This window comes from Carassius carassius, chromosome 2 (assembly GCF_963082965.1).
Source record: "Carassius carassius chromosome 2, fCarCar2.1, whole genome shotgun sequence".
NCBI classification, from domain to species: Eukaryota; Metazoa; Chordata; class Actinopteri; order Cypriniformes; family Cyprinidae; genus Carassius; species Carassius carassius.
The window spans coordinates 7616955-7643254 of record NC_081756.1 but is presented as its reverse complement, the minus strand read 5'-3'; the positions used below and the strand labels follow the sequence as shown (position 1 = coordinate 7643254).

Sequence of the window (26300 nt, the reverse complement as noted above, 5' to 3'; positions counted from 1 at the left end):
GAATACAATATTAGAGGAGAATAGAGGACTCATTTCTTAATTCTTGGATTTGTTTCTTATGAACACAGCTTTTCGCTTCACAAGACATTAACTAATGGACTGGATGGGTGTGGATTACTTGTGGATTACTGTGATGTATTTATCAGCTGTTTGGACTCTCATTTTGACGGCACCCATTCACTGCAGAGGATCCACTGGTGAACAAGTGATGCAATGCTACATTTCTCCAAATCTGTTCTGATGAAGAAATAAACTCTTCTTCAGCTCAGATGGCCTGAGGGTGAGTACATGTTCAGCACATTTTCATTACTTTAAAGTTGTTCTCTAAGTTCCTTCAATATGCGTTTCAATTTCAGTGAGAACATTTAACATTTACATTTAACATTTATGCATTTTGCAGACACTTTTGTCCAAAGCGACTTACAGTGCATTCAGGCTAACATTTTTTACCTAACATGTGCTCCCTGGGAATCGAACCCACAACCTTGTGCTGCTAACACAATGCTTTACCACTTGAGCTACAGGAACACTATGTGTAGAACAGAGCTCAAGAGCACAATCTAAAATCACAGCAAATACGTGAGACTGCAAATACAGCAGCTTCATGTCAATATGCTTCATCTAAATCCCTTATGAAATCCACAACTGTCTTGATTCAACCCAACAACTGCATCAGCAAACAGAAATGTATGAATTAAATGCACTCATTCAGATTTAAATAAGCCACTTTTTACAAATATCAACCTAAAACAGTAAGTTTAAAAAACATCTTGTCTAAGTTTGTCCACTACTGCTGGGTGGATTCAAGTTTCTACAGACTTCACAATAAGCAGAGTGCACCACAGTTATCAAAACAATGGATTTACCATGGTACATATGAATTAACCCATGTATGTATATATATGGATGTTATATTCATAATAGGCCTAGTCTATCACAATAAAGGCATTTTCTGAGGAATCTGGTTGAAGAGAGACTTTTAATGCACCATAGCATTAAAGTCTATTAAGTCTATTAACACTAATAAATATTTTTAAGTAGCCACGAATCGACCCGATTAAGGCATTTGGACATGCCTTTATGTCTTAGAATAATCAAAAAAAAAAAAAAGCTTCATATGGACTTATCTAAAATTAATTGGTTTTATTTGATTCAAAATATATTACTTATGACATTCTGAATAAAAATTACACCAATAAAAGTCATTTTTAAGATTCAGATCTACATCCATCGTTCAGTTTTACAGTGTACCTGAGAAGCAGCATTTTCAGCCGTTGTTTCAAAATAGTACTTCAATACCAGCGGTGAGGGAGCCATAGGTGACTGTGTCAGGGGAAAAACTCCCTAGATGGCAGGTTTGTTGAGCAAGAAACCTTAGGAGGAGCCAAGACTCTCGTTCAGAAACAAGAGAGTGAATCCTGTGGTCACTGATTCTCTGCTGTTACCGAGAGAAGGTTTTCTAGCACAAATCTCTGTCTTTGCCACAATAAACTAACTGAAAATCAATGTCAATATTGTGCTGAGAACGATTTAATCTTCCTTGGCATTGATCGTTTTTCAAAACAGCGCAGTCAGAAAGTGCTCACTGATTTCTCATTCTGCTGTGCTGCAAAGTTATATTAAGGCGTACCCCAACAGGATTTCTAGAGAATTCCTGCAGAATAATGGGACCAGTCTGAGATGATTCGAGCTTTGTGACATGGTGCATTATCCTGCTGGAAGTAGCCATCAGAAGATGGGCACACTGTAGTCATAAAGGGATGGACATGGTCAGAAACAATGCTCAGGTAGGCCGTGGCATTTAAACAAAGCTCAATTGGTACTAAGGGGAAAGAAAATATCCCAAAGTCCCTTAAATCCCCTTTCTTTCCATTTCTGATGCACGGTTTGAACTTCAGCAGATCGTCTTCACCACATCTATATGCCTAAATACACTGAGTTGCTGCCATGTGATTGGCTGATTAGCAATTTGTGTTACCAAGCAACAGGTGTACCTGTATAAAGTGGCCGGTGAGTGTATACTTACTATATGGTTAGGGTTAGGATTAGGGTTTGGCTTAGGGTTGCTTGCATGTAATAATGCATAATTAATTATTACAATAGTAAGTACATGTAACATGTGTAACAAGGACACCTTAAAATGAAGTGTTACCTGAAATTGTTATATTGCTTAGTGTGATTATTAAAGGTAGTTATTGATTGTGACAAAATAAACATAGCCATGTTTCAGAGTGACGTGCATCCCGTGGCTTTGAGCCGAAATAAGTTTAATGATGATTTGACATTGATTTGAAAATGATGATGTTGATTAAGATATTTTTTATTTTTTATATGTATTTTCTTAAACACTCATTTTTATTTTAGAGTGTAATATTAAAACCGTAATATTTCTTATTTGTTTTGAGTTTCTATTTTGTAATAATTATCATAATTTAATAACTGATTGATTGACTGATTCGATTGATTAATTGACTGATTGATGTTCACATATAAATTCACCAAATTTTTGGCCAAATTGTAAAGTCTTACAAACAAGCACACCACCTTTTTTAAAATAAAAAACAAACAAATAAAATCACATTGCAATTTTTGTCTAAAAACCATAATTAAATTCTTTCCCTAAACGATGCATCCCTAGACAGAATGTTAAGTGGTCTTCAAAGTTGCATTTCATATAAAAATCATAAAAATACTCTTAAACAAGGTTAGGTTTTCTTGAGAGATTACACCAAGAATGATAAATAAATAAGTAAAGCAGAGCATCTCAACTGGATCTGCTAAGGTTAACCAAACCCAAAAACTTTGTTTAGCCTACAAAAATAAACATCCTTAATCAATGCATTATGCATTAGGTACACCTGTCTTCCTTTATCATCCAATCCATATTCAATTGTTGTCAACTGCACATTAAACATAGCTTTGTTTGCTTTTCTAAAACCTATATTTTAAAGCAGATCGTTCTTAACCTCACAAAGGAAAAGCAGCAGCCTATGGTACTTGGATGAAACGAGAGAAACTATCCCGACATCACCAATCGTTCCAACACTTCAAAAGAGATTCTCTTTGAGAGCAGCTTGAAAGAAGTGACTTCTGGGAGAGGCTAACATTAAGTCCAACCTGAAGTTTGTTAGATGACATCTTACAAAACTGGCAATCTTTAGCAGTCTGATGGCACTAAATCTGAGCATTGTGGTCTGAAAGTGAAATACTATATTTTGTGCAAACCAAACCGCCCACGAAACACCAGTCTATTTAACACCCAAATAAAGCATGTCTAAACTCATTTAGTTTGTGATGTTAGTAGATTACACATACCTGATTATCATTGGCTCTGCTTGTTTGCATCTGTTCAGTAATTTGTGCAATGTCAGTAGATCACCCGCTCTTTCCACTCCCATCTATTTTTATGGCATTGTGATCTCACACTAATTTTTCCTGTTGAATAAATCTAACCCTGTTTTATGTTAAGCAACTTTGTGCCGATCGAGCATCACTTGTATTGTAACTGTGATATGAATTTAAATGCCATCTATGCAGCATATGAAGCATGTCTAAGAGGCATTAAAATGTTGGCTACGTAGGCAACTCAAGAGATTTTAAAACAGAGCCTATTAAACAGCTTGACAAAAGTTTAGTATTCTGGAAAGGCCAAGCTAGACTTTGGTTGAATTGGTGGTATGACTTTGCTGAAATTGCAGTCCACTGATCACTACCGTACATCTAATTTGGAGAAAATTATTTTAGCATTAAAATCAGGAGGTGTAGCAAAAAATAATTCAAAAGAATTCAACAGAGGAAGTACTTTTCGCAGGCTCTAAACACCAACCATGGTTGAGTCAAATTCCTAAATATAATTAAAGGTCACGTTTTTGTGTTTTTTTGAAGCTTTGATTGTGTTTACAGTGTGCAATATAACATGTGTTCATGTTTTTCACACAATTAACTTATCTGTATACCGCTGTTTCCACGGTCATAAAAACGGGCTGATGACCTCCTTGTTCTATAAAGTCCCTCCTTCAGAAATACGTAATGAGTTCTGATTGGGCCAGCGGTTCCTGTGTTGTGATTTGACACCAGTTGAGTGCACGCGGCCCTCCTGGAAATGCGATTGGGCTAGTTTTGAGAAGCAAGTGGGCAGGATTTGTTTTGAAAACCTGGCAATCCTGATCTGAACGCACGTGATGGAGATGTACTTCTAATCACAGAACGCCTTTACTGACGAGATGCGCATGAAAATCGCATTCGATTATTTGCACAGCCCTACCATCTAGTTAACAAAGCTAAACAGTGTTGCCCTTTGTGTAATAAGTTGCAGAAACTGTTAAACGCACCAACTTAAAATAAAATACACTTACCGGTTGTGGTCCATAAACAACGCCTTCTCCAGACAAAGAGGGAACTGCTCCATCTTTCAAGAATAATCTGTGTACGAATCCTGCATTAAACTGATTGAGATTGAGGAAGCTGTCCTCAGCAAAATGTGCTGCACATAGTTTTACATGTGGATTATAATTTTCGGGAACAGAGTTAAATATAAATTGTAACCATTGATCTCCAAGTACAGCGTCAATGGGAAGCACAAACAAAGGTGATTGGACTCGGAGATGAAAATAACAGCGTTTCGACGACATGGCGACAAAGACACTCTTCAAACGCAACTCTTCCTTCTTCTCCGTCGGAGCGCAACAAGACCACGCCCCCTTTTTTTGTGTATTCCTGTAGGCGGAGGTTAGTCAAAAAACGTTCTAGTGATGTCATTAATGAAGGAAGTAGAGGGATGTAGTCCAAACGGGTCGTTCGATGTAGGCGAATTCTGTTACATAAAATATCTCGCTTGGCATTGAGCTTTAGAATTTTACAGGTATTATTTATACTCTTACAACAAAATTACGCACTAACTAAAGATTGAAAAATGGGATCACGAAGAACGGGACCTTTAAAATGAAAGAAGATAAACACAGGTCAGCTTTAAACATCAGAACGAAAAGTCACATACACACACACTTCAGCCTCAAAGTTCTCCAGAACAGTCATCTTCACTTTCAAGTGCAATGTGCTTTCCTGAATCTGATGCAAGACATTCCGAACCCCGGGAGGACAAGGATGAAGGGATTTTTACAAGGCGTTTATTTGAAATCAGAACCCATTTGTGCCTTTGAGGAAGGGTTTTTCTAAATGCTGTAACTCAACATTTTCTCTGATGCAAAATTTCATCTAATGCCTCCAATCACCTAGTTTTGAACTACAACCCGAATTCCGGAAAAGTTGGGACGTTTTTTAAATTTTAATAAAATGAAAACTAAAGGAATTTCAAATCACATGAGCCAATATTTTATTCACAATAGAACATAGATAACGTAGCAAATGTTTAAACTGAGAAATTTTACACTTTTATCCACTTAATTAGCTCATTTAAAATTTAATGCCTGCTACAGGTCTCAAAAAAGTTGGCACGGGGGCAACAAATGGCTAAAAAAGCAAGCAGTTTTGAAAAGATTCAGCTGGGAGAACATCTAGTGATTAATTAAGTTAATTGATATCAGGTCTGTAACATGATTAGCTATAAAAGCTTTGTCTTAGAGAAGCAGAGTCTCTCAGAAGTAAAGATGGGCAGAGGCTCTCCAATCTGTGAAAGACTGCGTAAAAAAATTGTGGAAAACTTTAAAAACAATGTTCCTCAACGTCAAATTGCAAAGGCTTTGCAAATCTCATCATCTACAGTGCATAACATCATCAAAAGATTCAGAGAAACTGGAGAAATCTCTGTGCGTAAGGGACAAGGCCGGAGACCTTTATTGGATGCCCGTGGTCTTCGGGCTCTCAGACGACACTGCATCACTCATCGGCATGATTGTGTCAATGACATTACTAAATGGGCCCAGGAATACTTTCAGAAACCACTGTCGGTAAACACAATCCGCCGTGCCATCAGCAGATTCCAACTAAAGCTCTATCATGCAAAAAGGAAGCCATATGTGAACATGGTCCAGAAGCGCCGTCATGTCCTGTGGGCCAAGGCTCATTTAAAATGGACTATTTCAAAGTGGAATAGTGTTTTATGGTCAGACGAGTCCAAATTTGACATTCTTGTTGGAAATCACGGACGCCGTGTCCTCCGGGCTAAAGAGGAGGGAGACCTTCCAGCATGTTATCAGCGTTCAGTTCAAAAGCCAGCATCTCTGATGGTATGGGGGTGCATAAGTGCATACGGTATGGGCAGCTTGCATGTTTTGGAAGGCTCTGTGAATGCTGAAAGGTATATAAAGGTTTTAGAGCAACATATGCTTCCCTCCAAACAACGTCTATTTCAGGGAAGGCCTTGTTTATTTCAGCAGTACAATGCAAAACCACATACTGCAGCTATAACAACAGCATGGCTTCGTCGTAGAAGAGTCCGGGTGCTAACCTGGCCTGCCTGCAGTCCAGATCTTTCACCTATAGAGAACATTTGGCGCATCATTAAACGAAAAATACGTCAAAGACGACCACGAACTCTTCAGCAGCTGGAAATCTATATAAGGCAAGAATGGGACCAAATTCCAACAGCAAAACTTCAGCAACTCATAGCCTCAATGCCCAGACGTCTTCAAACTGTTTTGAAAAGAAAAGGAGATGCTACACCATGGTAAACATGCCCCGTCCCAACTATTTTGAGACCTGCAGCAGAAATCAAAATTGAAATGAGCTCATTTTGTGCATAAAATTGTAAACTTTCTCAGTTTAAACATTTGCTATGTTATCTATGTTCTATTGTGAATAAAATATTGGCTCATGTGATTTGAAAGTCTTTTAGTTTTCATTTTATTCAAATTTAAAAAACGTCCCAACTTTTCCGGAATTCGGGTTGTACCATGATGAAATCCTGTTGACAGCACTGAAGTGTCACAGACAAAGTCGGAAATCAGCTAGCTGTTATTTCAGCCACACTTCCAGCATCCTTGTTCCTGTGCACTTATGTAAGTGCTGAGTAAGACTAATATTAAACGGACTGTTTTTGATTGTCCACTTGCATTATCAGCACACGTTTTTCCTGTTTAACACTGTAAAGCTGCTTTGACACAATCTCATTGAAATCAGTAAATAGTTCGTAACTGTGCATTAAAATATGCAAAAAGTTTGCTCACTGCGTAGATTTTAACAAAACATGTTACTTTTCCACACAAATGTACTACCTACAGTAGATCAGGGTTATTCAAATCTAGCCCTGGAGGGCCAGTGCACTGCTTAGTTTAGCTCCAACCCTGATCAAACACACCTGAGCCTGTTAGTCAATGTCTTTCACAATGTCAATCACAGGTAGGTGGGTTTGATCGGGGTTAGAGCTAAACTCTGCAGTGCACTGGCCCTCCAGGGCAAGATTTGAATAACCCAGATCTAGAATAACTAAAGTGGGTAGTGGTTGAGTGAATTAATTTATTTATTTATTTATTTTTTATGGCTGATGCCGATATATTGGAGAGCAGAGTGGCTGATGGCTGATACAAAGCTGATATGCATGGTATCACTATTTATTATATAGATAATTAAAGCATATAAATAACTGCTAAAATGTTATTTATATTTATTCTACATATTTATATATACAAATAACAATTTCAAAAATAGTTTTTGTCATTAAAATGTTTTGACGGAAACCAGAACAGAATTGCGAAGTTTACATCTCACATTTCAAGTAAAAAAAACTTGTAAAAATCCCTTCATCCTCGTCTTCCCGGGGTTCGAGAATGTCTTACATCAGTTTCAGGAAAGCACATTGCACTCAAAAGTGAAGATGACTTTGAGGCTGAAGTGTGTGTGTGTGTGTATGTGACTTTTTGTTCTGATGTTTAAAGCTGACCTGTGTTTATCTTCTTTCAGTTTAATTATATTCAGGAATTTGACTCAACAATGGTTGGTGTTTAGAGCCTGCAAAAAGAACTTCCTCTGTGGAATTCTTTTGAATTATTTCTTGCTACACCTCCTGATTTTAATGCTAAAATAATATTCTCCAAATTAGATGTACTGTAATGATCAGTGGACTGCAATTTCAGCAAGTCATACCACCAATTCAACCAATTGAAGCCTGTGAAGTCTAGCTGGGCCTTTCCAGAATACTAAACTTTTGTCAAGCTGTTTAATAGGCTCTGTTTCAAAATCTCTTGAGCCACCTACGTAGCCAACATTTTAATGCATCTTAGACACGCTTCATAAAAAGTGGTGCATTTAAATTCCTATCACAGTTACAATACAAGTGATGTTCAATCGGCACAAAGTTGATTAACATAAAAAAAGGGTTTGGAAAATGGGAGTGGAAAGAGCGGGTGATCTACTGACATTGCACAAATTGCTGAACAGATGCAAACAAGCAGAGCCAACGATAATCAGGTATGTGTAATCTACTAACAACACAAACTAAATGAGTTTAGACATGCTTTATTTGGGTGTTAAATAATGGCGCAAATACCAGTGATCTGTCTATGGCAAACATTAGTAAATCGCCTTGCATTAATCATTTAAATACTCTCCTCCCATAAATTTTGTCTAAAAAGGGAAATGCAAAAAACCAAAACAAACAAAAAAAAGATATGAGTTTTGTGTTAATCAAGAAATATGGCACAAATGTTGTTTATAAAATCTGAAATATTTCTTTAATATTTAGTACAAAAAAAAAACTTAATGGTGAGTTAAATGATTGAAATTGAGAATAAAACATTATTCATTCAATACCAGCAAGAGGTAATAAAATAGTTTCATATTTAATCATAAATTGGTTATTTTCTCAATATTTTGTGTGCTATCTGCACTAATATTTGGTGTAAGTAAGACATGTAAGACGAAAGAAGTCTCACTAAAACTGCATTTATTTGATCAATAATACAGGAAAAACATTAATGTTGTGAAATATTATAAGAACTGTTTTCTAAATGTCATTTATTTCTGACTTAAAGCTGAGATTTCAGCATCATTATTCCAGTCTTCAGTGTCACATGATCCTTCAGAAATTTACATCTCACTTACATCTACATCTCTAACTTTTTCTAAGATTTCTGAGTTTTTATCACACACTTCTGACCTTTTCTTAGAATTCGGAGTTTACATCTCATATTTTTAGGGCCCGAGCACTGCAGTGCGAGGACCCTATTGGAATTGCTCCGTTTATTATTATTTAGTTTATATCTTTATATCTTATAATTTTGAAATATAAACAGAATTGCAAGAAATAAAAAGAGTTGCAATTACTTTTTCATCCAGTGGCGAAAACAAGCTTCCATAATAATAGAAAAGCAAATGCTATTTCCTTTTCCTTATAAGTTTACTTTATTTGTTTAACAGTTCGGTCTAATAATTTAGCATTAATACTGTTTAACAGACAACGTAAACTAATGGAGACTGATATATCAGCCTTGGCAATATATTGGTCGACCACTAAAAGTGGGTTGCACATTGGATGCAGCTGGCGGATGACAGTCACCTAAACTTCATCATTGCTTTATACCTTTAATGAAGAGTTTCAGAGCTATAACTGACCTTCCACCTTGATCTGGTTCTTCGTGCAGGAAGGACAAGGCAAGACGCTGAACTCCTCAGCCTGGTGCATTGAGTAGTCTGTGCTGGCCACCACGATCCTGTCGCCAGATGTCCAACCCTTTGGTTCATCCGCGAGCTCCAGAATACTACAGTTAGACAAAGTGTCTATGGAGATGGAGGCCTGTGGACGCACTGTTGAAGGACACAACACACGTTTAGCATGCACATATGGTCAATAACTGTCTTGATCTATATAAAGATTTATATGCATTGTTAGTCTAATCTGATCTGAGATCCATTAAAGATGCACAAAACACATATGTGCATGAGCTGCATTTAATCTTATATTTTATACATGACCAGTCAAAAGTTGACAGAAACGTTACTCCTGAGCCAAGATCTTATGATCTCATTTGTAATTAAATGATTGATAGATGACCCTTTAAAAACAAAACTGACTCATAAATCAAATCCAGATAGAGACATTTAACGAAAGATAAGTCATTGTGAGACACAAGGTTACATGATGACACTGCCATATTTTACATGGCAACATTAATGAGAACATTATTCTTACATTTAAGCATTTGGCAGGTGCTTTTATCCAAAGCATCTTGCAGTTCATTCAAGCAACGTATTTCATATGTGTTTCCTTGGAATTAAACTAAAGGAATTGTCCTGGGAATTCCTTGTTATGCATGAGAAAATACATTAAATAAGTTCATATAATGGCCACAATCTGTCAAGAATTCTTGAAAATGTCTTTCAAAGCAAAAACAACTAGATGAAGAATTTACTTGTAATCAGACAGAGAAAAAAACCAAGCTACGTGGCAGCATGTTAGCAATTATACAAATGGCACATTATCAACTAGACTGGGTTGAATTTACAGAACGAGAGTGGTTTGGATTAATACAAACCCATTTCAACCAATAAACAAAATTTTCTGATCCATTTTGGGAAAATAAAACACTGAAACATGTGACTGAAAAATACTTTGGGCCTTTTTGTGACCTTGAAAGGAGAAGCACAAAATGCGTCACTTATGGAATTTGGACCTGCAATCTCTGAGTGCAGTTTAACTTGATTGACAATAAAATGTCAGTTTTGGTGCACTCATGCACTCCAGATTATGTTTAGTGGAATAAAATCAATGTGAAAAAATGACAAAGTAGAGCGGGAAGTATATTTCTGAAGCTTTCCCGACCATTTTTTTTGTCTAAATATAGGCTGCAAAGTGCACACTTTATTCAACAAGTGTAAGGGCCCAAGTTGACTGAAAACAGCTGACATTTAGCAGAAATTGTCTGTAAAGGCTTCAGAGTTGTTGAGTTGGAGGTAAAGGACCTTTTTTTACCAAATTCTCATTAATTTTGACAGAAATTACTTCTGAAATTCAACATCAACGTCTTAAAGTAACAGAAACTCATCCCTATGCCATGCCATCTTAAAGTAAGCATCAAATGTTATGCATACACCATATTGTTTGCATAATCTGACATGTTAAAGCAAAAGCAGGACATTTAATGTGACAATAATGTTGGACAGGACTTCAATCAATCAAGAATTGGATTGGAAAACAATTGTGTTCGGAAGGAACGAAATGCCGATTTTATATTTTAGAAAATATTTGACAAAAAAATACAATAAAATAAAAAAAGTGCCCAAACCAAAATTAAGAATCAAAGGCACAGAAACAATGCATCTTAGATTTATCTATAAATACAAAAGATTTCCATTGATGTCACATTGCTGATGCAGCTGCAGTGGTGTGAACATTGCTAATTAGTGATGAAAGTCTCAAGCTCAAGCAACTGTCAAGCGTGGATGTAGATAAATATATTTTTTAATTAATTTATTCACTTTCGTGATTTGATTAACTTGATTTGATCTGTACAGGGCTATTGTCATCAATCCTACCCACATTTTTAGCTTCAAGGCTGTTTATCCATTGATGGGGGTGGCAAAATGTAGCACTGGGAGCTGCTTGGAAAAATATAAGCACTAAGACAATTCCTTTTTAATAACAGGAAGTGTGAGAGTGGGTTCAATCCCACAAAACTGCCCCAAATGTGTGCCACTCATCCCTATGCCATACCAGAGACCACTGCTACCTTAGACAACTGTCTTTCTCCTTAAAGATCAAAAGCCCTATCATATACCTGGTGTAGTGCGGCACCAGACACGACGCAAGTGTTTTTAGCCAGTTTCAGCCCGCGTATTGTCATTTTCACGTCCTGTGCCATGTTGTTTAAACTGCAAATGCATTTGCGCCCATTTGTGCGCCCATGGGCATGCTGGTCTGTAAACGAGGTGTGTTCAGGTGCATTGCTGGCACGTTGCTAATTTGAGGCAACTGAAATAGACTGCACCATTGATCGACCAAAACCTGGTCTAAAGTCTGGCACACGCAGCAGCCCACAAACATTTTTAAAATGAAAAATTAAAGGATTAAAACGTAAAAGATTATTATTGTGCAAATAAATATAAAATACCTATATGTAATAATGGATAGATTTTGCAATGTTTTTTTTTTAGAACTGTTCCCTCACTAGAGAAGCGTTCCGTTTTTCCGACTGTAAATTCCATCATGTAAATAGCATATTATATAAATCTGATTGGTTTATGGCAACCTTTTAAACATTAGTGTAATGTGTTCAACAGGGTTATTAAAGTTAACTAAAACTGAAACTAAAACTAAAAACAGCTAAAACCATAAAAAAAAGCAATGTACACAAAAAAAACTAAAATAAATAAATGAAATAGCTAGTTGCCAAGGTCACATTTCTGATTTTAATTTTGTTTAACTTGATGTACAAAAATAACCCGGTGTACAAAAGGATGGCAAAACTGGAATAGATGTGATTTGTTTAAGAATGCATATTATATAGGCCAATATTATAATTGTATTATTTGTCTGATAAAGCCAGAGTCATATGATTAATTTTTTTCACTTTTAAATTAGTAAATCCTATTCTTTGTCATTGTTTCTGCTGTGCTGTTGATTATAAAGTTAAAACACACAAGTAAAAAACACCTACAGTAATTTTACTTACAGTATAGGAAATATATAATTGTTTGCTCAAATGTAACTCCATATCCAAACATTCGTTACAACAAAGGTTAGCAGCTGTGCCGGGCATAGACAGATATGCATATTGCTGCTATTCATTTTCATTGCATGCAAAAGAGCAGCTTGAGGTCCATTATACTAAAATTACCAATTGTGTTCTATGAAACAGTGTTGTAAAGTTTTTAGAGTGACATGAGTAACTGAAAGAAAATAGTTTCTCCGGAAGCCAAAAGCAGACTGTTTCAAACATACCGAGCTTGCCGCACAGGAAACGCACGCGGTAGTTGTGGCAAATCCCATCCACCTGCTCTTTGTTGAGGCACACAAAGCCATACTTTCTGTCAAACTTGGAGAAGACTTCTCCTGTCATGTTGGCAGGGATGCCGTCAAGAGTTTCAGCCTTAAGGCAAAGGAAGACATTTTTAAATTCAATGAAGCAGTCATTCTCTCACATACACTACCATTCAAAATTTGGGGTCAATATGATTTTATTTATTTTTTAAGAAATTAATTATTTAATTTGGCAAGGATGCATTGATCAAAAGTGACAGTAAAGGCATTTATAATGTTACAAAAGATTTCTATTTCAAATAAATGCTGTTCTTTTGAACTCTGCTCATCAAAGAATCCTGTAGAAGCACAACTTTTTCACCATTGATAATAATAAGAAATGTGTCTTGAAGAGCAAGTCAGCATATTAGAATGATTTCTGAAGAATCATGTGACACTGAAGACTGGAGGAATGATGCTGAAAATACAACTTTGCATCACAGAAATAAAATCTATTCAAATAGAGTTATTTTAAATTGTAAAAATATTTCACAATATAACTGTTTTTACCATATGTTTTGATTAAATAAATGCATTTATGGTGAGCAAAAACATTAAAATGACCCCAAACTTTTGAATAGTAGTGTAATGTGTACAAAAGAATGTGATTTATTTTATTAAGTATGCACAATATATTGAACAATATTATAATTTTCTAAATAATATTTGTCTACTTAGTTCAATGTTATATTTTATTTTTGTCTAGGGTTTTTTTTTCATATTCAAAACAGTCAACATTTATTCTATGTCATTGTTTCTGCTGGACATGATAAGGTTTTAATGCCTGATTACACTTACAATAAATAACTGATTATCGGCCATAACATAAAATACGAAAATACTGAAACTGTGTGCAATTTTTGTAAAAATATAAACATTTAGTAATTAAGTAAGTACACTATCTTAAAAAAAGCTTTTGGGTGGTACCATAAGGTGGGCTACAAAAGCTTAACGATACATCTTTATACATTGTTTACTCATAAAAGGTGCCTATTAGTACTTCAAAAGTGCATGTTAGTAGATTATGAAAATGTACCACCCTAGTGACAGTTTTAGTATTAGCATTTAGTTAGTATTCCATTTCACTCAAACACATTTTTACCTCAATATCAAGAGGGTTACTGCACAGACGCTCTGGAAAAGCTTTGTGGAGTTCGGTCAGTTTCTCCCAGTCACCTGACCCCCTCTCGTCATCGCGGTCAAACCATTCAGTCCATTCAGCCTCTAAAAAAAAACACATGGACAGACACAGTGATTAAAGCGCTGCCACCCCTCCAGCGCTGCCCGACAGACAGACTCTGTGTAGATATTAGTCTCATTTACATCTATAATCTTCCTGTTTTGCAATTCCGCCTGTCAAAGCCTATTTATGCAGAGATAATTGCAGTTCGCCCTCCCTGTTTTGCTGTCTGCATTGCCAGACCTACAGGGAATTCAGCATACTTTTGTTGCATCACATTCAAATCAAACCAAACAAAATAAAAAGACAACTCCGCCATGCAATCGAAAAGATGTTCCTCCTTCAATCTCAGCTAAGATCAGGGCAGAAATCTCAAGTGTTCACGCTGTTCGGGGGATACTTGAAAATGATTAGGAGCTACAACAAATTATAAAGAGCCCTTCAGTGCAAAAGAGCTCTCAGAATCCACTCCAAGAGTGTGGTGGAAATTTTACGGTGTATATGAACATATGAAAATTGTCAGAGTGCAGTGGTAAAGCATTACAAGTAATGTCAGTTACGTAATCAGAAACACTTTATTCAAACAACTAGCAAAGCAATGCATTTTTAATTTACAAGAAAATATTAGAATTATAATTTACTTTGTTTTGCAATTTTTTGACTGACAGCACTCCTGTGCCCATGTTGAGAGAAAACAATCTTATAAGGAAAAATGACTTTAGATAAACATAACATTTGTCTGTCTTCCTTTTTTTAATTGCTGAAAATTTGTTGAACTGCAAACCAGCATATTAGAATGATTTCTGAAGGATCATGTGTAACTGATGACTGGATGCTGAAAATTAAGGTTAGACTCACAGGGAATAAATTACATTTTAGAATAGATGCACAAAGAAAACAGTTATCTATTATTATAAATATTTAAGTGGTAAACCCCCCCTTTTTCATAAGCATTAAAAAATCTTGCTGACCCCAAACTTTTGAACAGTAGTGTATATCCAACAAAAGTTAACTTTTAGGAGTGCAATAAAATATCAATGGTCTCAAAGTTTAAAGCATGTCTGGAATTCCAGAACAAATTTCACCCACTTTTCCCCATCTGTGCACTGTAATCATACGTCAGGACTTTAATTCTACGTCTAAATGAGTTCATTCTCTGCCCATAATAAGATCTTGCACACTTGTTAACTAAATTATCACTTTGGTGATGAACAAACAGATGGCATCTTCAGAATGGGGATGATCGAGGCACTTGTTGAGGACGTACAGGTGTAAGTGGTGGGCTGGGTAATTAAGCTGCTGGGACTCGGGGGCGGACAGACAGACGCCACGCGGATATTAGCTAACAGCACAGAGAATTGTGGGATATTGGGAGAGATTCATAGGGAGATTGAGAAACTGGAAGTGGAGGGAACCAAATATAGCATGTTGGATCCCTATGAATCCTAATTAATATCATTCACACATCATATGGGCGAAGACTCGTCAAGATTCATTTTTTTGCAGCATTATTTAAATCTACTTTAATATCTTTTTTTGGAATACCGCTAAATTACGATATTTGTATATTAGAGACCTCAGCAGCTGCGGTCTCTTCCATGCTAATTCTTGAATTTTCTTCAATTCAAATCTGAATCCCTCAGATCCTTCAGAAATCATTCTAAAATGCTTATTTGAGGCTCAGGAAACATTTCTAATTAATATCAATGGTGGAAACAGATGTGCTGCTTCATATTTTTTGTGGGAACAGTGAAACATTGATTTTCAGGATTCTTTGATGAATAGAACGTTCAGAATTTATTTGAAATAGTAATCTTTTGCAACATTCTAACATTTTGAAAAAAAAACATTCTGAACAGAAGCTCTATATCTATTTAAACATCAAATATGGAAATACGGTGTATATTGTAATTGGCTATGATTATGTTATCTTGTTCTGGGATTTTCTTTCAGACCAACTAATTGTTGCATGATATTGTCATATTGTGCCTGGTTAAGACATGGTGTCAGACATTTTTATAAAGCCCTGCTGGAAAGGCTGGCACAGCTGGTCACCAGAACTTGCTTAACCAGCAGGACAAGAAAGACCAAACTGGTCCATGAGATATACTAGTTAAAGGTACAGTTCGCCTCATTTCCATGTCATTCTTTCAGGAAACACAACGGGAGATGTTAGACATTACATCTGAGATGTGAGATGTCTGAGAAGGTGGAATGTGATTTATAATGCCAAGCTTCACATGAACAAAAACTCAACATGAAATCACCATAAAACTAGCTCGTCTGACAAGAGGTTGTGCTACAAATTATAATTATCCATCACTTTGACGCACTGGGTTGCACATTTCCTGTTTTGTTCTATTTTTTTTTATTTGTAAAATACTCTAGCATTTAGCATTTTTAAAGTGACATTGATATGTTCTCTTGCAGGGAAAATAACGCTTGTTCTGCAAGAGCTTTTTTTAGTTTTACCAACCGCTGAGTTGCAGGTTCTTGGCCTTTTCATTTTTCTCTCCTCTCACAATGTGAAAGAGACCTTAGATTTAATGAACAAAATCGCATGAATGCAGCCACCGGACTAGACTTGTTTCTCTCATTTACTTTTACAGGGGCACTTTAAAGTGTCCTTTTCTTCATTTTTAATCCACTAGTATCTTTCACTGTGAAAATATCTCTAGACCCAATACCTCCTTTTTAATCAGTCAATATAATGGAAAATATCAGTATTTTTTTTTAAACAAGTCTTCTGAAGTCATGTGATCACACTGTGAGAGAAACATTTTGATCTGTTACTTTTATGCTGCTTTTTGTCCATTTTAGAGCCTAACATTCTAAATTATGCTGACCTTACACCGTTTTTTTTATTTATTAATAAAATATATAAAAATATTTGTAATAAATAAATGTATTTAACATATTTTTTTCATAAAATGTAAATATAATTATCTAATTTTAATACATTTACATGTTCATTCGTAAAAAAAGACTTTAATATAATCTATAATTATATATGGATTTAAATAAATATAATTTTAATAAATGTACAAATTATATTTACTTCTTATATAATAAACTAAAATATATTTTAATATACTGATAAATGGGATGTAATTTTAATGTTAATAAATTATTATTATATAATAAAATATAATATAAAAAGTAAAATAATAATTTCAATACTATATAAATGTAATTAATGAAAAAATATGTATATATTATAATCTAAAAATATAATGTATAAATATATGTGTGTGTGTGTGTGTGTGTGTGTAAATATATTTTGGGAAACCATTTTTTATATATTTGATGACAAAGTTCAAAAGAACAGCATTTATTTGAACATTGTAAATGATCAATTTAATGCATTTTTTCTTTATGAAAATATGAAAGTGAAAGTGAAGTGACATTCGGCCAAGTATGGTAACCCATACTCAGAATTTGTGCTCTGCATTTAACCCATCCGAAGTGCACACACACACACAGAGCAGTGAACACACACACACACACACTGTGAACACACACCCGGAGCAGTGGGCAGCCATTTTTTTTTTTTTATGCTGTGGCGCCCGGGGAGCAGTTGGGGGGTCGGTGCCTTGCTCAAGGGCACCTCAGTCGTGGTATTGAGGGTGGAGAGAGAACTGTACATGCACTCCCCCCACCCACAATTCCTGCCGGCCCGGGACTCGTACCCACAACCCTTCGATTGGGAGTCCGATTCTCTAACCACCAGGCTACGACTTCCCCAATTTAATATAATTTCCCCATATTATCATCATGCAAAGATTTACCTCTCGCAAAGATAATATGCCTTCATAAGACTTCACCACGGATGATAAAATAATAAAAACATTTTGAGTGAACTATTCCATTAAGTTTTCATGGTCCACCATTTAGACCAACAACAAACCAGCATAAAACAACCTGGACCTGCAAACTAGTGCTGTGTGTGTGTGTGTGTGTGTGTGTGTGTGTGTGTGTGTGTGTGTGTGTGTGTGTTTAGTAGCAGTGGTGAAGCGTGTTTGTACCTTGAACCCACTGACTGATGGTGGTGATGGTGAAATGCTCTCCGTAACCTGTGTGAAACACCCGAGAGCACCTGGCCTCAGACGAAGCCTTGGTTCCTGAACACACAAACACACACAAAACTCCAGCATCAGCTCGCCTTCAAGTTAGTTCGTTTCACTGCTCCCGTTTACTTTCCATCGCTGGGCGAACAAATGGGCAAAAGATGCGCACCTTGATAGACGGCATGATCCTCGACCGCTGAGGACACGTCCCCTTTGATTGTAATAAAACTCCACGGATGCCTGCAGAGAAACACACACAGGAGAGAGAGGAAGCTGTGTTAGGGACAGACAAGTCTGAAGAGTTGGCCATGAATAAGTTGTCCCTTCTAGACAAACATTCGGACTTTCACTGCTGTAAATGATGTTGACTTTAGGTGTGATTGGCGGCTCGCACTTTTCTTATAGAGGACTGGGTAATTACGACGCCAGAGTTTCCCATCAGCCCCTGCTCCACTCTGAGAGGAAAAAGCCTGACACCATCATCAGGATAATTTTCTTCAGCTAGACCAGACTGACAGGCCAAAGAGGTGTCACTGCTGTCCAGCAGGAGTGCGACGCCCGTGAGACGTGACGATCCAGATATTTTGGTAGAAAAGAGAGATCAGGCTTTTTCTAAGAAGCCAAAAGTTCCTCAGTCCAAATTTCTGCTCAGATAGACTTTGTTGACATGGTATTTTAAATGTGACCAGAGGCAGACTTACCCATTAGGCAAAGGTAAGCAACCGCCTTGGGACCCCAAAAGCCAAGGGCCCCCTAAAATGCTTTTCATCTACGAGATGCACATTAAGCGCAGACACGCGAATGGTTGCTTTTTACAGTGTTTATTACCATGACAACCGTCTGTGTGTCAGAGTTGAACACACTGCTTGAACTATCCTGCTTGTTTAATCAAGTAATTAAATATTGAGCAACAGAGCGTATTTTATGTTTATTGTTTTAATAGCTGCTTCCTTATTCATAAGAACACAAGTATAAATTGATATAATCCTTAGGTGTGTAATCCAAGGTGTGTCAACGAATCAAGTTTTTATATGAATGAATGAAGGGAACCAACTATCTTCAGAAAACTTTCCATGGCATATCTGATAAAGTAGCATTTATGAGCCCAGCGCTGCTTTGTTTACAGCCGTTAACGGGGAAAAACGCTGCATTTCTGAAGTGTCAAAAGTGCTTCCTGCTGGCGGAGATTCAATGTGCATTTCCAGTAATCACGTCTGCAGTTTTTGTTCAGACCAATGCAAAAATCCACCCACATAACCCTGTTTTAAGTTAATATCATAATTTATACTTCCGATTCATCTCTTTTCTTTAAAAAAAAAAAAAAATGTTTAAAGTCTCATTTGTGATGTTTATCATTTTATATATTTTTGTTTGTTTGTTTTTTGGTGAACACTGTAAATCAATTGCTATTTTGTGGTCTACAACATTAAAGAAAGCCATTATAACATGAAAATTTTTTACACATCGGACACAACTTTGGGGCACCATTATGCAGCAGCAAGCATCACAACAAAAAAGGAACCTCCAGGTTAAATGTGTAAATGTCTGCAAATACATAGGGCCCAATTCATATGTTTTGCCTGGGGCCCCCAAATCACTAAATCCGCTTCTGAATGTGACCAACATTAGTGGTCTGAAACAATCAGTGCCATTGGTTTTACTGTTAACTAAAATTGAAACAATTTTGTTTGTGTCTGTGTATGTATGTATGTATAACTAAAACTGAACAATAATAATACTAAAAAAACATGAGTTACTTGAAATAAAATAAAAATTAAACATTAATTATATACGGTACACACACACACACACACACACACACACACACACACACACACACACACACACACACAAGCTGAAGTGTGTAAGCTGAAGTAATAAAATACCCTTAAAAAACTATATATACAAAAACAAAATATAATTAAAATAAAACAGAAAATATAAAAAAATAAATTAAATTAAAAATATTAACAAAATCTATATTTTATTTTATATAAATAAAATAAATAATCTAAATATTTAACATTGTTGTATAAATAAAATTGTATTTATGTTTTGCATTTATTTATTTTATTATATATAATTGTGTTTACTTGGCAATAGTTTATAATAAGATCCCATTAGTTAATTCACTTACTAATATTAACTAACAATGAGTAATATACTGTATCTGTTACAGTATTTAATAATCTTTGTTAACATTAGTTAATAAAAATACAATTGTTCATTGTTAATTCAGGTTAGCTCAGGTCATTTTAATAGTGCATTAGTAAAACAATGGAATTAACATTATTAGCACTACGTTCCCCGACCATCTTCAACATACAGCACATTCACACAATTACCACTTTTGCACGTTTGTCATATAAGTGGCAGTGAATTTTTGGAAGATACTCTTTATAGCTTTGTAGCAAGGCACTTAGTAGCAAATGAACCTGCCATTGTGTCACTGGCATTTTCATCGGCCTTCATCATTTTCACACCTAAGGAAGCAAGTACGCATGCAGAGTTAGATTAGAGAGGGGAAAAGATGTATGAAATCTGCCTGCTCACAAAAAATAAGTAAAAAAAGTGGGATTATTTAAATGTGAACAAATTGTATAGTTTAGGAACAAACGAGTTTCCCATGGCATCACATGTTGCACAGATTCCGGATTGTAGCTTGGTGTTTCATTAAACATTTTAATTACTCCAAAGCTGTTATCTGTCACAGCTATGCTGATACTATTCACACACACGAGCTTCGCTCATGTAAACAACAATTTCATTCGAACGAGCCACAGAATTTCCTAACCATCCCAGAAAAAAAATTATAATAATAAAACTGAGAGGTTGATGTATTTGGTTTCATTTAAATATCAGCTTTGTCTCATTTGTTTCTCCTAAAATCCCAGAGGAGAAAGAAAAATTTAATTTGATGATTGCTGATGCTCAGACAGAGCATGCAGCTATAAATTAATTGGATCTCAGATTTTTCATTCCTAATTCATAACGATGTGCAGCCCATTTGCAATGTTCTAGAATTAATTCTAGTAATGACTTCATAAATCCATGCAATTTATATACTATAAACAGAAAGGGCTTCCCAAACCCTGTTCCTGGAGGTGGACCATCCCACAAAATTCAGTTCCAACTCTAATCAAACACACCTAAACCAACCAATCACGTGCAGCATCTTAATTTCATTATCATTCCTAAATAGTATACAATTAGAATTCGATTATATGCTTTAGTAGATTTTCATAATGTGCATCTCCATGCTTTTTAGGCTAATATTGCACACGATCCTTTGTGCAAAAGAATAAATTGCAGATTAATTAAGCTAATGATTTCAAAATGGCTTGCTTTTTGTATTTTTATGTGTTGTTTATTTTTTTTATTACCTCCTTTTATAATCCAGTCTGTCAAGCACTTTGTATGAAAGTAGGGAAATTGCTATACCAGTAAAATGTATTATTATTATGCTTTTTCTCCACACCCTTGAGGCATATTTTATGCATTTCCATCAAACACTTTATAAAAGTTTCCTCTAGTTTGTCAGCTGTATTAAATTTGTGTGCAGGAAGGTAGAACTAGGAACAGGGTTTGCCACTGATTCAGATGCTATTTCAAGAAATATATTTCACCGGTCTCAGACCAGCGGCAATGCAAAGGGGAAAATATGAATGCAGCCAAGCTGACTGACACACGCATACAGTACCTGACTGGATAAGACTGCCCTAAATTCAGTGTCCAATTCTTAACTAATGCTAAAGCAAATTCTAGACTGGTCATGGATAAGCAACTATTGCTACGTTGGAAATGGGTCATCGTACCGGAATCCAAGTCGATGGAAGTGTTGGCTACCCAGCTTAGTGAGAGCCTTTTTAGCCAGATCCTCCAGGTTGTTGGATCCTTCATCATTCACCACCATGGCCAAGATCTGCCCAGTTTCCACCTTGTCTACATACTGGGCCAGTCGTCTGCTCTCGTCCTTGCTCCTATATGTGTCAAACCTACACACACACACACACACACACACACACACATACTAACGTAAAAGTGGGTCACAGAGATTTAGAACAGACCAGTCAAGGAACATTACAAAAGCCAGTAAGCATACTGAGTATGAATGTTTTTTTTTAAGGCTGTGATTCAATAACAGACGCTCATTTCTATGATGAAAAATAGTCATAGATCAATCGCCTGTGAAGATGCCAACTTGGAAGCGCTGTTTGTTTTGACAGTCGATTTGTAATTACGGTTTTAATTCCAACTGCACATTAAAGCCATCAGCTAGTTGGTTTTACATGATGTACTGAAGTAACAACCTTTCATCTGTCAAGAAGCAAGCATGCATTAATTAGAAATTAAGTTTAAGAGCAAGAAATGTGGAGGGGAGATGGTGTCCCACTGACCTATCAGTGTGCAGCACATCTCCGGTCTTTGGGTTGATGACGTGAATGATGATGCCTCTGTTGCCCCAGCTCCTTTCGAAACGGTAACTGTTCTCATTACCCTGCCCTGGATGGATGGTTTTGTTCAAGAAAGTCCATGACAGCTTTTTTTGGCCGTGAATCTCCAAGGTTCCTCCAGTTCCTATGCCAATGTACTTGTGGCCAAAATAACTGTGTTCGGCCTCGCTGTCATCAGACCTTTTTAAAAACAACAACAGATTAGCAAATAATCCCATGCATTTAGCATTGAAGAGAACGCTTTTAAAATTCCCAATTTAAGGCTGCAAATGATTGATATGAATCCATTTCTGAAGAAGAAACAAACTCATCTACATCTTTGATAGCATACATAACACTTAAATACTTCGCTATATTTTGTTATTAATTAATTTAAAAGTACTTATAATCAGCATTTATTTAACTTTTTCTAACACCATAGATATGTTTATTTTTTGTTTATTAATTTTTTTAACACTGTGTCAGCAGCAAGGCTACTCTTACTAAACAAAAGTTTAAGGGAATGTACTGGAAAATGTAATGCGATGTACTAAATTATATTAATGGGAAACTAAAGATTAGATTTTTCAATATACTGCAATATATGCATGGATCATGGCTATATATTGTTACATATAAAACTATATAGCAATGAATGCAAAAACTACTTGATCATTCATTAATGTGATTTGTTCAGAATTGCTGATTTGTTCAGGAATTAAAAAAAAGTGACTTTGTGAGTGAGTTACTGAATCATTCATTCAACCAGTTTATTAAACAATTAATTTAAATGAATAAATATTTGTTTTTCTGTCATGACAACTCTCTGAGGGATTGGCATGATAATGTACATGACAATGTTAATGTATTTGGTCTTGGCGGAACAGATCTGCTACGCTGCTGCTGTACCAAGACTTGCTACTGCAAATACATCCACAACATGCTGCTGTGAGCACGTAAGAAATATTTCTGATGCAAATATAACAGATGAAATAAACCCATATAGCATACATGAATCACCCCGTAGCAGATCTATACAGGTGGAGCTGGGGAAGGTGGAGGGTTTCTGAAGCACGCTGCAACTGCTACAGCAAGCACTAGTCATATATCTGAATTATGAGCAGCGAGCTCATTACCTACTCATACAGGAGAGAAGCAGTCAGCTTTGCCATGTGATAATGATGTAATACGGTTAGATTAAGTTAGACCTATCGGACTGCGCCATCTAGAGTTTCATGCCAGAACTCGGTATTTGGCATCTTTCGCCCTAGTGACAAGCGATATTTAGTCTACACTATCATGTTTTAATTCACATAGTTATTGCATATACGTAATGTAAACTTTGTGATTCAAATATTTCCATATTTTTATTCAAATACTTCCTAATGTTTGTTTATTGTGTTTTTTAAGTGAAGCAAATAACATTTTATCATAAGCTCCTCCTTTAGGAGGTCTGATGATTTTTCAAAGCCTATATTCATACCTGCCAAAGAGAGAGATGGTGAGGTTGCCTTTGTAAGGACATTCTTGACTGCCAATGTGAAGTTCACCCTTGTTCCCGATGAGGATGTGCTTAGCCCGCAGAAAAATGGGTCGACTGGAATCGGCGATCACAAGCTTCCCTAAAAAGAACAAAAGAATCAAACCAATCCTGATCTTTCCTGCTTGATTTTCAACCAGTGAGCATGCAGGAGGTTCTCCAATTCTAGTTCTAAAAGAACAAATAGATGGTTACTTTTTGGCATGGATTGTGATGGAATTCCCCCATCAAACTCTAGAATATTCCACGCTCAGGGCGATTCGTCTGAAATGTGTTTTGATTTAAGCCTGTCACGGCTCATGTCAAGCTTCGCCTTCATCATGAGGGATGTAAATCTTCACGGCACTTTAATGTTGTGGAGATGTTTGAAAGAGGTTTTATTAGGAAGATCTACCTCCGTTGAGGATCTCGATGGAATGGACGGTCGCGGATGATGTGAGGACGACTTTGCGGCCGTGACCGATGGTGACTCTGTGGGCTTCATTGTGTCCAGGAGTCCAGGGTTGTAGACCAGGCAACCTATCTGGACAAACTGGAAAAGATATAGATGTTTAAATGTAAATAAGCTCATAGAAGACCTGAAAAGAACAAGTTGTGTTCATTAAAAAGAGAGAGAGAGAGAGAGAGAGAGAGAGAGAGAGAGAGAGAGAGAGAGAGAGAGAGAGAGAGAGAGAGAGAAATAAAACCTCCCTTGAGCTTTTGGGATTAAAAAGCTTTACGTACTATGAAAGCATACCACAACTTTCAGAACTCAAAATGTCCTTCCCAAGAAGAAAAAAACATCGTAACCATAATAAATTGACCTTAGGGTCACAAATATATGATAGGCCTACTGCAAGGAAAAAACTTCAAATGAAATAAACATTTTAAGATGTCAACAGACATGACCTTTATTTCTCAGATGTCTAGACAAAAAATTGACCATGATAACTCTTCGGTCTGTCTGTTATTACTGCTCTGATAAAAATAAGTCAGTGGATGAACCACAGAATTTTTCTGACTGCAATCAGACTTTTAAGTGTCATCACATATTAAAAGGCTCTCATTCTTCCCTTTAATGCTGTAAAAACCTCTGAGAAGCCACGCACTTGATTCGAATACACACGGCACATCTCCAGACCCAGAGCAGCTGAGAACTGTCATCATGAGCATTTCCATATCTCTGTTTTGAAATGAGAGTAAAGGGCTTCACTGAGATTTCCAATGCATTTTCTTCTGTGTTACAAAACGTCAAGGCCTTGAGATGCAGCAACAAAAATAATGACTAATAATCAGCCAGAGGAACAGCTTATTGCGCTTTCATATCTCAGGAGAATTTGGGTTATCATATTAAATGTTCATTTACTGTATGTATCAACAGAAATAGAAGAAATAGAAATAGCTGAGTACAGTTTACTCTCAGAATTAAGAGTAAATTAAATAATTAAATATATCAATATATAAACAAATATATCAAAATCATTACATTTACAAATAAATGTAATTCAGTGTTTAGCTGAAATAAAATATAAACACTAGAGGAAAATCTTGAAAATGAACATAATTAAACTGAAATAATTAAACTGATAAAAAAAAACTTAAATAGTAAATTAATAATTTTGTTAAATTAAAAAAAAAAAAATTTTTAATTAAAATGTTGATAGCACAACATGAGAAATTGCCCTTTTTTGTCAAGAGAAGCATGAAAAGGCTTGAGCAGAAATCTCCAATTGCTCTTCAGTTCATTTTCTTGCTGTCTAGGCCAAACAGATGAGATATTAAAGAGATCTAATTTTTATTTTTCTTACCTGAGGGATTTCTAGCCCAAGTTGCAATTAAAAATTATGAATTTAGCACATGTCATGAAGATGTTTGGGAGGATGAAGTCAATTACTGGGAGCAAAAGATTTGCATCAGACCAATTCTAAAGTTCATAATCAGGATTCACTTCAGCTACTTGCAAAACTGCTTCAGGTGGACATTTGACGTGGTGGGTGACCTAATAGTGCAGAGGTCCGAACACACTCTCATGCATTTGTCTTTCCTGTTGTAAATCAAAACATGCAATGAAGGAATAAAGGAATAGTTATCCAAAAATCAAAAAGAACTCACCCTCCGGCCATCCAAGATGTAAATAAATTTGTTTCTTCATAGAAACAGATTTGGAGAAATGTAGCATTGCATCACTTGC

General features: G+C 36.0%; 1 protein-coding gene across 1 annotated transcript in view; it reads right to left on the bottom strand.

Moving 5' to 3' along the window:
- LOC132101384 (cell migration-inducing and hyaluronan-binding protein-like) overlaps positions 1-26300 on the bottom strand; it is a 108713-nt gene that overhangs the window by 35565 nt on the left and 46848 nt on the right. The window contains exons 3-11 of the mRNA XM_059506312.1: positions 24525-24662; positions 24074-24212; positions 22555-22791; positions 21973-22152; positions 18327-18397; positions 18116-18211; positions 14013-14134; positions 12833-12980; positions 9508-9699 (exon numbers count right to left, since the gene is read on the bottom strand). Coding sequence (XP_059362295.1) covers positions 9508-9699; positions 12833-12980; positions 14013-14134; positions 18116-18211; positions 18327-18397; positions 21973-22152; positions 22555-22791; positions 24074-24212; positions 24525-24662 — 1323 coding nt within the window. The remainder of the gene's footprint in view (positions 1-9507; positions 9700-12832; positions 12981-14012; positions 14135-18115; positions 18212-18326; positions 18398-21972; positions 22153-22554; positions 22792-24073; positions 24213-24524; positions 24663-26300) is intronic.